Source organism: Coregonus clupeaformis, chromosome 8 (genome assembly GCF_020615455.1).
Source record: "Coregonus clupeaformis isolate EN_2021a chromosome 8, ASM2061545v1, whole genome shotgun sequence".
NCBI lineage: Eukaryota > Metazoa > Chordata > Actinopteri > Salmoniformes > Salmonidae > Coregonus > Coregonus clupeaformis.
The window spans coordinates 61,852,417-61,867,871 of NC_059199.1; the positions used below are offsets into that span (position 1 = coordinate 61,852,417).

The window sequence follows — 15,455 nt, forward strand, 5'->3', positions numbered from 1 at the left end:
CCGGTAGTGAGTAGTACCGGCACCTTTTTCCATTCCACTTCAAGCACTGGTTGCCATTCAGCTGTACTACTGGGTGATTGCAGTTAGTGGTGCTGCGATCAGTTAACTTATCAGGTATCACCAGTTATCTGAGGGCAGCAACAGGCAGAGGTCTGGGCAGCAGAAGTAGTAGAAAGCAAAACACACCCACCACACACACCCACCACACACACACACACACACACACACACACACACACACACACCCACACACACTACCATCTACTATCTTATACTAGCAGACAGATAGGTAGGTCCTTCATTAAAACTGAACTGATAAATACTGAAATTAATACTAAATAAAAACGTTATAACATCTGGGGAAGAGACTCCAAAGTATGGAAAGACTAGATAAAACCACTGTCTGATTTGATGAGCACAGTGACCTAATGGCCAATCCAGAGCTGCCTATCCTCCTCAGCTGCTACAGCTAACCAATCAGAAGAGAGCAGTCTGTATCCCCCGGCAACCCAGTGATGTGTTGGAGCAAGGCGTTTTAGAGACCAAAATACTTCGACACACACCAAACTTCCTTCACAGTGAATGGAGAACGGATGGAGAACGGATGGAGAACAGATGGAGAACAGATGGAGAACAGACGGAGAACAGATGGAGAACAGATGGAGAACGGATGGAGAACAGACGGAGAACAGACGGAGAACAGACGGAGAACGGATGGAGAATGGATGGAGAACAGATGGAGAACAGACGGAGAACGGATGGAGAACAGATGGAGAACAGACGGAGAACAGACGGAGAACAGATGGAGAACAGATGGAGAACAGATGGAGAACAGATGGAGAACAGACGGAGAACGGATGGAGAACAGACGGAGAACAGACGGAGAACAGACGGAGAACAGATGGAGAACAGATGGAGAACAGATGGAGAACAGATGGAGAACAGATGGAGAACAGATGGAGAACAGATGGAAAGAGTGAGGAGGAAGAAGGGACCTCTCACACTGAGCAAATCGGAGGAAAATCGGAGGACATATCAGGAGAGAGGCAACGCAGCGCGGCAAAAGTTAGTCAGCAAACCAATCAGCCATCATGCTTAGATAAGACCACGCCTCCACACACTGTTACCTAGGTTACCCCGGGGATGGGGAGGGTCTTAGTACTGGGCCCTCCCTGCAGAGGCGGGCCCAGAACCCTCGTCCACCAATCGCCTCACAGACTTCTGCCTCCTGACCTCTTGACCCCTAAGACTGAGGTCGTGGGTGGGGCTGACCTCCGAGGCTGACCCCAGCGGCTCCGGCTCGGGCTGGGTTAAAGGTCGGGGGTCACGGGGTCGTAGAGAGTCTCCATTGGGCATCGTCACACTGATCTCTGGGATGGATGACCCTTGACCTCCAGGGGCCGCCGGGTCACTGTCTACACTGACCTCCTGGGACTCTGGGGTCATGGAGATGAAGACACAGATATGAGACAGACACACAAACAGACAGTAAAATAAATGTGATGGCAAAAAAATCATGATCACACAGTATACAGAATATAGTGATACTGCACATTCAGACAGTGATAATGTACATGCATGTATAATGATCCATACAGTAAACTATACAAACAGAGACAGTGATCATGTACAGACAGTGATTATGTATCAGTAATATGCATAGACAGTGATAATGCATCAGTAATATGCATAGACAGTGATAATGCATCAGTAATATGCATAGACAGTGATAATGCATCAGTAATATGCATAGACAGTGATAATGCATCAGTGATATGTATAGACAGTGATAATGCATCAGTAATATGTATAGACAGTGAATGCATCAGTGATATGTATAGACAGTGATAATGTATCAGTAAAAGTATAGACAGTGATAGAGCATGGCGTTGGGTTGTGGGTTCGATTCCCACGGGGGGCCAGTATGAAAAATAAAAAATAATAAAAAATAATGTATGCACTCACTAACTGCTAAATGACTAAAAATTTAAATGTAAAATAATGCATCAGTAATATGTATAGACAGTGATAATGCATCAGTGATATGTATAGACAGTGATAATGCATCAGTAATATGTATAGACAGTGATAATGCATCAGTGATATGCATAGACAGTGATAATGTATCATTAATATGTATAGACAGTGATAATGTATCAGTGATACATATAGACAGTGATCATGTATCAGTAATATGTATAGACAGTGATAATGTATAGAGAACAATATGGAGACAGATGAGCAGTGATGTAGTGAATAATACATAGATTAGTACATGTCTTGATGTGGAGAACCCATGGCATGCTGAACTCCAGTTCCTCCTGGAACTGATAACCTCTCATTAGTAGTCAGTAGAGCTGTGTGGATGGGAAGGGTCTGGAACTGATAACCTCTCATTAGTAGTCAGTAGAGCTGTGTGGATGGGAAGGGTATGGAACTGATAACCTCTCATTAGTAGTCAGTAGAGCTGTGTGGATGGGAAGGGTCTGGAACTGATAACCTCTCATTAGTAGTCAGTAGAGCTGTGTGGATGGGAAGGGTATGGAACTGATAACCTCTCAGTAGTAGTCAGTAGAGCTGTGTGGATGGGAAGGGTCTGGAACTGATAACCTCTCATTAGTAGTCAGCAGAGCTGTGTGGATGGGAAGGGTCTGGAACTGATAACCTCTCATTAGTAGTCAGTAGAGCTGTGTGGATGGGAAGGGTCTGGAACTGATAACCTCTCATTAGTAGTCAGTAGAGCTGTGTGGATGGGAAGGGTCTGGAACTGATAACCTCTCAGTAGTAGTCAGTAGAGCTGTGTGGATGGGAAGGGTCTGGAACTGATAACCTCTCATTAGTAGTCAGCAGAGCTGTGTGGATGGGAAGGGTCTGGAACTGATAACCTCTCATTAGTAGTCAGTAGAGCTGTGTGGATGGGAAGGGTCTGGAACTGATAACCTCTCATTAGTAGTCAGCAGAGCTGTGTGGATGGGAAGGGTATGGAACTGATAACCTCTCAGTAGTAGTCAGTAGAGCTGTGTGGATGGGAAGGGTCTGGAACTGATAACCTCTCATTAGTAGTCAGTAGAGCTGTGTGGATGGGAAGGGTATGGAACTGATAACCTCTCAGTAGTAGTCAGTAGAGCTGTGTGGATGGGAAGGGTCTGGAACTGATAACCTCTCATTAGTAGTCAGTAGAGCTGTGTGGATGGAAAGGGTATGGAACTGATAACCTCTCAGTAGTAGTCAGTAGAGCTGTGTGGATGGGAAGGGTCTGGAACTGATAACCTCTCATTAGTAGTCAGTAGAGCTGTGTGGATGGGAAGGGTATTCGAACTGATAACCTCTCAGTAGTAGTCAGTAGAGCTGTGTGGATGGGAAGGGTATGGAACTGATAACCTCTCATTAGTAGTCAGCAGAGCTGTGTGGATGGGAAGGGTCTGGAACTGATAACCTCTCACTAGTAGTCAGTAGAGCTGTGTGGATGGGAAGGGTCTGGAACTGATAACCTCTCATTAGTAGTCAGCAGAGCTGTGTGGATGGGAAGGGTCTGGAACTGATAACCTCTCATTAGTAGTCAGCAGAGCTGTGTGGATGGGAAGGGTCTGGAACTGATAACCTCTCATTAGTAGTCAGCAGAGCTGTGTGGATGGGAAGGGTCTGGAACTGATAATCTCTCATTAGTAGTCAGTAGAGCTGTGTGGATGGGAAGGCTCTGGAACTGATAACCTCTCACTAGTAGTCAGTAGAGCTGTGTGGATGGGAAGGGTCTGGAACTGATAACCTCTCATTAGTAGTCAGCAGAGCTGTGTGGATGGGAAGGGTCTGGAACTGATAACCTCTCATTAGTAGTCAGTAGAGCTGTGTGGATGGGAAGGGTCTGGAACTGATAACCTCTCATTAGTAGTCAGTAGAGCTGTGTGGATGGGAAGGGTCTGGAACTGATCACCTCTCATTAGGACATTGTCCTACAGACAGACCACTACAGAGACAGACAAATGTCTATAATCACTAGAGTAGCTACAGACAATAGGCCAGATACCCTACTAACTCTAGGATAGAGTATCTGTGTGAATGTGTGTGTGTGTGTGTGTGTGTGTGTGTATCTTACCATGTCGTTTCCATCGGTGTCCTCTGATAGAGAGTGATGTGACTGCATTCCGTGAGATCCTACAGGACGGAATTCACATTCAGAGGGACAATTATTAGTAGTTCAAAACAGGTAAACAGGAAACATTTGTAATTTTAGATCATCATCCATCAAAAAACAATATTGATCTAACTTGGCACATGATACTGTTATTGAATGCAATGTGAAAATCCAATAAATAAAAATGTCCACACACAAAAGAAGATAACTCTATGAAACTACACCTATAGATGAAACATGGATACTGTGTAGATAGAGTTTATACAGAACATACCTAGAGGAAGTTGGAGTCACCTCCACCTGAATGATGCAAGCTCCTTCTTTACCACCGCCAGACTTTAGCGCTGCACACTGTTGGGACGACTTGATGGCATTACCCACCTAAACACACAATGTTAGGCATTGACAACGGTACTGTTGAACAACCACTGCCTGCTGTAAAGCTGTTTGATACAGCAGCAGCCTTCAGGATTACAGATTAACATCTCAAAGTCTCAACACTGAATAATCTACTGGGTTTACAGGCACCACACACACACACACACACACACACAACATGGGAGAGGTCAGTGTCCTGGCACACACCTGTGTGTGTGTGTGTGTGTGTGTGTGTGTGTGTGTGTGTGTGTGTGTGTGTGTGTGTGTGTGAGATGTCACCCACCAGTAGAGCTTCAGGGAACAGTTCTAACTGAGCTCGGTACAGAACATCATCCAGCGCCTTGGAACCCAGGTCCATCTCCCCATTACACCTGGAACACACACACACACACACACACACACACACATCAACCCTCTCGTTCACAGGGTCCGGGTAAAGGTTAAAATCAGGGGTCAGAGGTCAGGGCTAGTGTGTATCAAAGGAGGCTGGTGGGAGTAGCTATAGGAGGACTGGCTCATTGTAATGGCTGGAATGGAATAAATGGAACAGAGTCAAACATGTGGTTTCCATATGTTTGATACCGTTCCATTAATTCCATTCCAGCCATTACAATGAGCCTGTCCTCCTATAGCTCCTCCCACCAGCCTCCTCTGGTGTGTGTGTGTGTGTTCTCACAGTGCGTAGTGTATCCCTGTGACGAGTTGAACCAGGAACTCAGAGGTGACGGTCAGACGAGAGCTGATGCCTTTATACCTCCTCAGCTGTTGCCGTGGGAAACCACAGATACACACCCTGTTAACCAATCACAGGACAGAGAATACCATCAGTCAACCAATCACAGTTTAAAGAACACAGTCAACCAACCAGAACACAAAAGGGCAAGCTTTGAGAAATGTGTCAGCCAGCGTATCTTTAAATAAAAGAGCACTAGGATTTGAAAAATCCATACCAGTCTAGGTATACTGCTATGTTTTGGCAGGTTTTGCAAGTAAACTTTATTTTTGGGACAAGACAAAGAAGTCTATTACTTGTGTCTAAGTCTATTACCTCAAGCAGCCCTGTTCCTAAAGGCCACAGTGGTACCTGCCTGCAACTTTCTATCCAGTAGAACTGCAGTGAGCTGATCACCTCTCTGTGTCTCTTTAACTCAGTGTTCATCACACTGATGCTCAACCACTGCCAGCAGATGAACTACTCCTCAGAGAGAGATCTATGTGTGTTTTCGTGTGTGTGTGTGTGTGTGTGTGTGTGCGCGCGCGTCCTAGCCCCTCTGGAAAGTGGTAGTATCTTGGCTCAGTTCCACGCTAAAGTCTTTAAGACAGGGGTATCAAACGTACGGCCCGCGGGCCGGATCAGGCCCGCAAACGGGTTTAATCCGGCCTGCGAGATGATTTTCCAAAAAAATAAAACAATCTAAAAAAATTTTTTTGGGAAAGTATAAAAATGCGCTGCAATTTTTCAATAAAATAAACTGCTGTTCCAATTGCATCCACTGGATGGCGCAATAGCAATTGTGTTAAGCAAGCAAACTGTTTATACCGGGGCAGAGCAAGTAGGTCAAGCACGTGCAGCCAATGAGCTACTTTTTTTCCCCGCGATATTTATTACGGCTTCTACTTTTAACATTATGTGCTTTGGCACCCTCATTGCCCCAATATGTCTCTGTCAAAAAAGAGAAAAGTGGACGCAGAGTGTTCCAAGAAAAATGGTCATCCTATTTAATCACGGAATTGAATGGGAAAGCTGTATGTTTGGTGTGTTCAGAGCATGTTGCAGTGCTGAAAGAATATAACCTTCGTTGCCACTATGTGAGTCTTCATGCCGACAAATATGACAACTTTCAAGGACAGCAGAGATGAGAGAAGGTGAATGAACTGTTGGCGGGTCTGAAGAAACAGCAGTCTGTGTTTACTCACAGCCGAGACATCAGTGACGCTGCAGTGAAAGCTAGCTACCTCATTGCTAATGAAATCGCAGTGGCTTCAAAACCATTTAGTGAGGGTGAATTTGTAAAAACATGCATGATGAAGGCAGCAGAGATTGTGTGCCCTGAAAAGCACCAGGCTTTTGCAAATATCAGCCTGACAAGAAACACAGTTGCAGACAGGATTTCCGATCTTTCAGTGGATTTGGACAGCCAGTTGAAGCAAAAAGTAAAGTCATTTATTGCGTTTTCGGTTGCAATTGATGAAAGCACGGACATTACAGATGTTGCACAACTGGCCATTTTCATCTGCGGAGTTGATGACACATTGACCGTCACCGAGGAGTTTGTGGAGTTGGTGCCGATGACAGATACAACGACAGCAGCTGATATTTTTACTGCACTCGTCGGCGCGCTGGACAGGGTCGGAGTGGACTGGTCCCGCGCTGTCAGCCTGGCTACAGATGGTGCGCCCTCAATGATCGAGAAAAAAGCAGGCGTTGTGACAAAGTTCAGAGAGAAAGTGCAATCTGCAAATGGAGGACGTGATTTTTTGACTTTTCACTGTATTTTGCACCAGGAGGCTTTGTGTTGCAAGTCATTAAAGATGGATAACGTCATGAAGGTGGTCATCCAAACTGTTAATTTCATCCGATCCAGAAGCCTGAATCACCGTCAGTTTGACAGCCTTCTCAGAGAGAAAGACCACATCTATGGCCTGCCATACCACACTGAGGTAAGATGGTTAAGCCGAGGTGCTGTGCCGAGGCGTTTCTTTGATTTACGAGAAGAAATTTAACAGTTCATGGAAGAAAAGGGCAAACCAGTGTTAGAATTTCATTCCGCAGAATGGATGCAGGACCTTGCATTTATGGTGGATGTTACAGAGCACCTGAATAACTTGAACAAACAGCTGCAAGGGCGCAACAAAGTTGTCACGCAGTATTATGACAGCATACGTTCTTTCAAGTTGAAGCTGTCATTGTGGGAGACGCAACTTGCCGGTGGTGATGCAGCTCACTTCCCCTGTCTGAAAAATGTGTGCGCGACCCAACATGTGAGAGACATGAAGCGGTTCAAAGATAAAATAACGGGACTGTTACGGGAGTTTGAGCAACGCTTTCAGATTTATGTTTATATGTTTTTATGTTGATGTGCTATTGTTTTTAATTGATTTTATTTTATTTGTATATTTAACCTATTCTTGACTCTGTGGTTCTTGCACTTGTTTGGGGAACAGGATTTCATTATTTGTATCTACATTTCTGCCTGAGAAATGACACCCTGATATAGTTCAGTGATCTGTGAAACAGTTCTGTTAATCACTGAGGCATTGTGTGTTTGTGTGTTCTTTTTCTTTAGAATTTTCAAATAAACTTGACGTGTTTTATGATTAATAGTGATGTTGTGCTTGTACTATTTTGGACACACTGTCCTCAGGCTCCAGCTTTATGTTGTATGTTGATCGTATTAAAACAAAGAAAACAATCTGAAGTTGTTGTTTTTAAGTTATATATATACCATGATTTTTCCGGTCCGGCCCACTTGGGAATAGATTTTCCTCCATGTGGCCCCTGAGCTAAAATGAGTTTGACACCCCTGCTTTAAGAGGATCAGATGAGTGGATGCTGGCAGGGGAGTGTGAATGTGTGTGTGTGTGTGTGTGTGTGTGGGTTACAGTGTGTGTTTGGAACTGACTTTCCCTGATGGCAGAACAGTGCAGGGTCATGACAGTATGCCCTCTGGGTCATCATATTAAAGTATTATCTGTGTTTGTGACCGTGTGTGTGTTACCTGGAGCTGAGCTGGCAGAGGGACTGCAGAGAGGAGGAGGCCATGTAGCTGAGAGCTGCATTGTAACTCAGCAGCAGGAAGGTCAGCACCTCAAACCTACACACACACATTTATGTTACTATCCTTGTGGGGACCAACAAATGTATTCCCATTAAAAATACTATTTTTCCTAACCACTAACCCCTTAACCCGTAACTCCTCACCCTAACTTTAATTCTAACCCTAAACCTAAAAGCCTAAAATATCATTTTTCCTTGTGGGGAACGGCAAAATGTCTCCACTAGTCCAAATTCTCCTTGTTTTACTATCCTTGAGAGGACTTCTGGTCCCCACAAGGATAGTAAAACCACAAACACAAAATGCAACATTAACACAAACCAAGAACTGCTGCACAACAGTCAATTAGTCATAAAATAAATGTATCACACTGCAGTCCAGCTCCAATTCAACCACAGCTCGCTGTGTCTGACCTGTTCTGAGCAGTGAAGGTTTCTCTCTGTAGGTGAGGCCCGCTGTACACCACTCTACTCAGCCCGTGATTGGCTAAAGCCCCTTCCGTCAACGCCAGGGAGCCAATGGTGGAGGGCTGGTGGAGGGGTTTATTCATATTAATAACTTGACCCATAGAAAGTTTCAGTACTCTGGATTTTTGAGTCATGGATTAGAAACACTTTCTACGGGGGAAGATTTAACAGTTAGCCATCTCTATCCATACACTATTGTTCATAGAGAAAGACTGACTTGGACTTACCTCGTGGTAGACTGAGGGTTTAGAGAGGGAGGGGACAGTGAAGGAGAGGACTTTACTCTGTCCATCCTTATCTACGATCTCCTACAGAGAGAGAGGCGGGGGAGACAGAAGGAATGTCAGGTTGAAGGAAATAAAAGCAGTTTTAAGAGCGTGCCATGAAGCTCTGCAATGTCTGAGTGGTGTGTGTGTGTTAATGTCAGGATGAGTAATCGCTGAGACAGGATGATGACTGACAGCTGACCTATTCTGCTATTCTGAGAGAGAGACCGCGAGAGAGGGAGCGAGACCGCGAGAGAGGGAGCGAGACCGCTAGAGAAAGAGAGAGAGAGATACAGAGACCGAGAGAACAAGACCGAGCGAGACAGCGCGAGAGAGAGCGCGAGAGAGAGACCGAGCGAGAGAGAGACCGAGCGAGAGAGACCGAGCGAGCGAGAGCGAGACAGCGCGAGAGAGAGCGCGACAGCGAGAGATGGCGAGAGAGAGACCGAGCGAGAGAGACCGAGCGAGCGAGAGAGAGACAGAGCGAGAGAGAGCGAGATACAGAGACCGAGAGAACGAGACCGAGAGAACGAGACCGAGAGAACGAGACCGAGAGAACGAGACCGAGAGAGAGCGAGACCGAGCGAGCGAGAGACCGAGCGAGCGAGAGAGAGACAGAGCGAGCGAGAGAGAGAGAGCGAGAGAGAGCGAGATACAGAGACCGAGAGAACGAGACCGAGAGAGAGCGAGACAGCGCGAGAGAGAGCGTGACAGCGAGAGATGGCGAGAGAGAGACCGAGCGAGAGAGAGACCGAGCGAGAGAGAGACCGAGCGAGAGAGAGCGCGACAGCGAGAGATGGCGAGAGAGACCGAGCGAGAGAGAGACTGAGCGAGCGAGAGACAGCGAGAGAGAGAGAGAGAGACAGAGAGAGAGAGAGAGAGAGAGAGAGAGAGAGAGAGAGAGAGAGAGAGAGACAGCGAGAGAGAGAGAGAGAGAGAGAGAGACAGCGAGAGAGAGAGAGAGACACAGCGAGAGAGACAGCGAGAGACAGCGAGAGAGAGAGACAGCGAGAAAGAGAGAGAGACAGCGAGAGTGATCGAGACAGCGAGAGCGAGAGAGACAGAGAGACAGAGAGAGCGAGACTGCCAGAGAGATGCAGTGAGAGAGAGACAACGAGAGAGAGAGAGACCGCGAGAGAGAGACACAGTGAGAGAGAGAGACACAGCGAGAGAGAGAGAGACACAGCGAGAGAGACACAGCGAGACACAGCGAGAGATAGAGACAGTGAGAGAGAGAGAGACAGCGAGAGAGAGCGAGACAGCGAGAGAGAGCGAGACAGCGAGAGAGAGCGAGACAGCGAGAGAGAGAGAGCACGAGAGAGAGAGAGAGCGAGAGAGTGAGAGAGAGACACAGCGAGAGAGCGAGACTGCCAGAGATCAAGACAGCGAGAGAGAGAGAGAGAAAGAGAGAGATCGAGACAGCGAGAGAGAGAGAGACAGAGACAGCGAGAGAGCGAGAGACAGAGACAGCGAGAGAGAGACAGTGAGAGAGAGAGAGAGAGAGAGCGCACGAGAGAGAGAGAGAGACACACCGAGAGAGAGAGAGACACACCGAGAGAGAGAGAGAGACAACGAGAGAGAGAGACACACCGAGCGAGAGAGAGACACAGCGAGAGAGACAACGAGAGACAGCGAGACAACGAGAGAGAGAGAGACAACGAGAGAGAGAGAGAGAGAGAGAGAGAGAGACAACGAGAGAGAGAGAGAGAGAGACAACGAGAGAGAGAGAGAGAGAGAGAGACAACGAGAGAGAGAGAGAGAGAGAGAGAGACAACGAGAGAGAGAGAGACAACGAGAGAGAGAGAGAGACAACGAGAGAGAGAGAGACAACGAGAGAGAGAGAGAGAGAGAGAGAGAGAGAGAGAGAGAGAGAGAGAGAGAGAGAGAGAGAGAGAGAGAGAGAGAGACAACGAGAGAGAGAACGATAGAGCTCCAGGACAACAACACATTTAAACCCAACCAAATCATGATTAAAAAAAATATAATTACTTGACACATTGGAAAGAATTAACAAAAAAACAGAGCAAACTAGAATGCTATTTGGCCCTAAACAGAGAGTACACAGTGGCAGAATACCTGACCACTGTGACTGACCCAAACTTAAGGACAGCTTTGACTATGTACAGACTCAGTGAGCATAGCCTTGCTATTGAGAAAGGCCGCCGTAGGCAGACCTGGCTCTCAAGAGAAGACAGGCTAAATGCACACTGCCCACAAAATGAGGTGGAAACTGAGCTGCACTTCCTAACCTCCTGCCAAATGTATGACCATATTAGAGACACATATTTCCCTCAGATTACAGAGATCCACAAAGAATTCAAAAACAAACCCAATTTTGATAAACTCCCTTATCTACTGGGTGAAAAACCACAGTGTGCCATCACAGCCGCAAGATTTGTGACCTGTTGCCACAAGAAAAGGTCAACCAGTGAAGAACAAACACCTTTGTAAATACAACCCATATTTATGTTTATTTATTTTCCCATTTGCACTTTAACTATTTGCACATTGTTACAACACTGTATATATATACATAATATGACATTTGAAATGTCTTTATTCTTTTGGAACTTCTGAGTGTAATGTTTACTGTTAATATTTATTGTTTATTTCACTTTTGTTTACTATCTACTTCACCTGTTTTGGCAATGTTAACATACATTTCCCATGCCAATAAAGCCCGTAAATTGAAATTGAATTGTGAGGGAGAGATCGCGAGAGAGTGTGTCTCTCACCAGGTTGTAAATCCCCAGTAGCAGGGCCTCTACACAGCCTGAGGTGTGTGGGTCCCTGGCTGCAGACGGAGCCAGGAGGAGGGACCAGAGCAGCTCAGGGAGGAACTGGAGCACAAACCGCTGCAGCCGCTGCTCCCCGCTACGGTAGAACTCAAACAACTGGTGACACACCGGCTCCAACAGCTAGACGACAGAAAGAAGAAGGAGAAAGTTTGAAGGATAGTTCACTTTTTGAAGTTTTAGTTTCAACATACCTAGGACGTTGTTGTTGTTGTTGTTTCATCTAAACCATTTTAAAAGTTAGCTGGTTATCTAGCAAAGATCAGAAGCTCCTGGCTAGCATTTTTGCAGAATGTAGCAATGCTAGTGGAAAAGGATTGCATCACTGTGTGTATGTGTGCAGTACGTACGTCACTGTAGTTCTCTCTGATGACCTTGTAGAGCGCTGGGACCAGGGAGCCTTTCTCCTTCAGAGACGCTGCGTAGCTGGACACTGCACTGTCAGGGAGGGTCTACACACAAACACACAGATCAACACTCTGTACCCGGAGCAACCTTGAAATAACAGGTAACGATGTGTGTACGCGTGAGAATACGTGTGCATGTGTGAGAGAATGAGTGATTGTTTTGTTTGTTTGAGTGAGTGCGTGAGAGCAACAAAGTCTTCTCATGCTTTGTTCATTTCAAAAAAGCTTTTGACTCAATTTGGCATGAAGGTCTGCTATACACATTGATGGAAAGTGGTGTTGGGGGAAAAACATATGACATTATAAAATCAATGTACACGAACAACAAGTGTGCATTTAAAATTTGACAATAAAGGCACATTTCTTTCCACAGGGCAGTGGGGTGAGACAGGGATGCAGCTTGAGCCCCACCCTCTTCAACATACACTACCGGTCAAAAGCTTTAGAATACCTACTCAATCAAGGATTTTTCTTTATTTTTACTATTTTCTACATTGTAGAATAATAGTGAAGACATCAAAACTATGAAATAACACATATGGAATCATGTAGTAATATATTTCATTTGAGATTCTTCAAATAGCCACCCTTTGCCTTGATGACAGCTTTGCACACTCTTGGCATTCTCTCAACCAGCTTCACGAGGTAGTCACCTGGAATGCATTTCAATTAACAGGTGTGCCTTCTTAAAAGTTAATTTGTGGAATTTCTTTCCTTCTTAATGCGTTTGAGCCAATCAGTTGTGTTGTGACAAGGTAGGGGGGGTATACAGAAGATAGCGATATTTGGTAAAAGACCAAGTCCATATTATGGCAAGAACAGCTCAAATAAGCAAAGAGAAACTGCAGTCCATCATTACTTTAAGACATGAAGGTCAGTCAATACGGAAAATTTCAAGAACTTTGAAAGTTTTTTTAAATGCAGTCGCAAAAACCATCAAGCGCTATGATGAAATTGGCTCTCATGAGGACCGCCACAGGAAAGGAAGACCCAGAGTTATCTCTGCTGCAGAGGATAAGTTCATTAGAGTTACCAGCCTCAGAAATTGCAGCCAAAATAAATGCTTCACAGAGTTCAAGTAACAGACACACCTCAACATCAACTGTTCAGAGGAGACTGTGTGAATCAGGCCTTCATGGTCAAACTGCTGCAAAGAAACCACTACTAAAGGACACCAATAAGAAGAAGAGACTTGCTTGGGCCAAGAAACGCAGGTAGCTTAGTGGGTAAGAGCGTTGTGCCAGTAACCGAAAGGTCGCTGGTTCTAATCCCCGAGCCGACTAGGTGAAAAATCTGTCGATGTGCCCTTAAGCAAGGCACTTAACCCTAATTGCTCCTGTAAGTCGCTCTGGATAAGAGCGTCTGCTAAATGACTAAAATGTAAATGTAAAAACGAGCAATGGACAAAGACCGGTGGAAATCTGTCCTTTGATATGGAGTCCAAATTGGAGACTTTTGGTTCCAACCACCGTGTCTTTGTGAGATGCGGTGTGCTTGAACGGATGATCTCTGCATGTGTTTTCCCACCGTAAAGCATGGAGGAGGAGGTGTTATGGTGTCGGGGTGCTTTGCTGGTGACACTGTCTGTGATTTATTTAGAATTCAAGTCACACTTAACCAGCATGGCTACCACAGCATTCTGCAGCGATGCGCAATCCCATCTGGTTTGGGCTTAGTGGGACTATCATTTGTTTTTCAACAGGACAATGACCCAAAACACACCTCCAGGCTGTGTAGGGGCTATTTGACCAAGAAGGAGAGTGATGGAGTGCTGCATCAGATGACCTGGCCTCTACAATCTCCCGACCTCAACCCAATTGAGATGGTTTGGGATGAGTCGGACCGCAGAGTGAAGGAAAAGCAGCCAACAAGTGCTCAGCATATGTGGGAACTCCTTCAAGACTGTTGGAAAAGCATTCCAGGTGAAGCTGGTTGGAGAAAATGCCAAGCGTGTGCAAAGCTGTCATCAAGGCAAAGGGTGGCTATCTGAAGAATCTCAAATATAAAATATATTTTGATTTGTTTAACACTTTTTTGGTTACTACATGATTCCATATGTGTTATTTCATAGTTTTGATGTCTTCACTATTATTCTACAATGTAAAAAATAGTAAAAATAAAGAAAACCCTTCAATGAGTAGGTGTTCTAAAACTTTTGACTGGTAGTGCATTCGGAAAGTATTCAGACCCCTTGACTTTTTCCACATTTTATTATGTTACAGCCTTATTCTAAAATGTACTCAATTATTTATTTTTCATCAATCTACACACAATACTCCATAATGCCAAAAACAGAAATACCTTATTTACATAAGTATTCAGACCCTTTGCAACGAGACTCGAAATTGAGCCCAGGTGCTTCCGGTTTCCATGAATCATCCTTGAGATGTTTCTACAAGTTGATTGGAGTCCACCTGTGGTAAATTATATTGATTGGACATGATTTGGAAAGGCACACACCTGTCTATATAAGGTCCCACAGTTGACAGTGCATGTCAGAGCAAAAACCAAGCCATGAGGTCGAAGGAATTGTCTGTAGAGCTCCAAGACAGGATTGTGTCGAGGCACAGATCTGGGGAAGGGTACAAATACATGTCTGCAGCACTGAAGGTCCACAAGAACACAGTGGCCTCCATCATTCTTAAACGGAAGAAGTTTGCAACCACCAAGACTCTTCCTAGAGCTGGACGCCCAGCCAAACTGAGCAATCGGGGGAGAAGGGCCTTGGTCAGGGAGGTGACCAAGAACCCAATGGTCACTGACAGAGCTCCAGAGTTCCTCTGTGGAGATGGAAGAACCTTCCAGAAGGACAATCATCTCTGCAGCACTCCACCAGTCAGGCCTTTATGGTAGTTGCCAGACAGAAGCCACTCCTCAGTAAAAAGGCACATGACAGCCCGCTTGGAGTTTGCCAAAAGGCCCCTAAAGGACTCTCAGACCATGAGAAACAAGATTCTCTGGTCTAATGAAACCAAGATTGAACTTTTTGGCATGAATGCCAAGTATCACATCTGGAGGAAACCTGGCACCAACCCTACGGTGAAGCATGATGGTGGCAGCATCATGCTGTGGAGATGTCTTTCAGCGGCAGGGACTTGGAGACTAGTCAGGTTTGAGGGAAAGATGAACGGAGCAAAGTACAGAGAGATCCTTGATGCTCCAGAGCGCTCAGGACCTCAGACTGGGGCCAAGGTTCACCTTCCAACAGGACAATGACCCTAAGCACAAAGCCAAG

At 45.5% G+C, this 15,455-nt stretch overlaps 1 protein-coding gene across 3 annotated transcripts in view; it reads right to left on the reverse strand.

Annotated features, from left to right (window-relative positions):
• LOC121572276 (hyccin) overlaps positions 1-15,455 on the reverse strand; it is a 39,685-nt gene that overhangs the window by 1,152 nt on the left and 23,078 nt on the right. For 2 of the 3 annotated variants that reach the window (XM_041884296.2, XM_041884297.2), the window contains exons 3-11: positions 12,164-12,265; positions 11,754-11,936; positions 8,980-9,060; positions 8,699-8,814; positions 8,229-8,324; positions 5,186-5,302; positions 4,793-4,880; positions 4,406-4,512; positions 4,093-4,151 (exon numbers count right to left, since the gene is read on the reverse strand). In XM_041884296.2, coding sequence (XP_041740230.1) covers positions 4,093-4,151; positions 4,406-4,512; positions 4,793-4,880; positions 5,186-5,302; positions 8,229-8,324; positions 8,699-8,814; positions 8,980-9,060; positions 11,754-11,936; positions 12,164-12,265 — 949 coding nt within the window. Of the gene's footprint in view, positions 1-1,126; positions 1,436-4,092; positions 4,152-4,405; positions 4,513-4,792; positions 4,881-5,185; positions 5,303-8,228; positions 8,325-8,698; positions 8,815-8,979; positions 9,061-11,753; positions 11,937-12,163; positions 12,266-15,455 lie in introns of all 3 variants that reach the window. The other variant, XM_041884298.1, reaches the window with a different exon arrangement.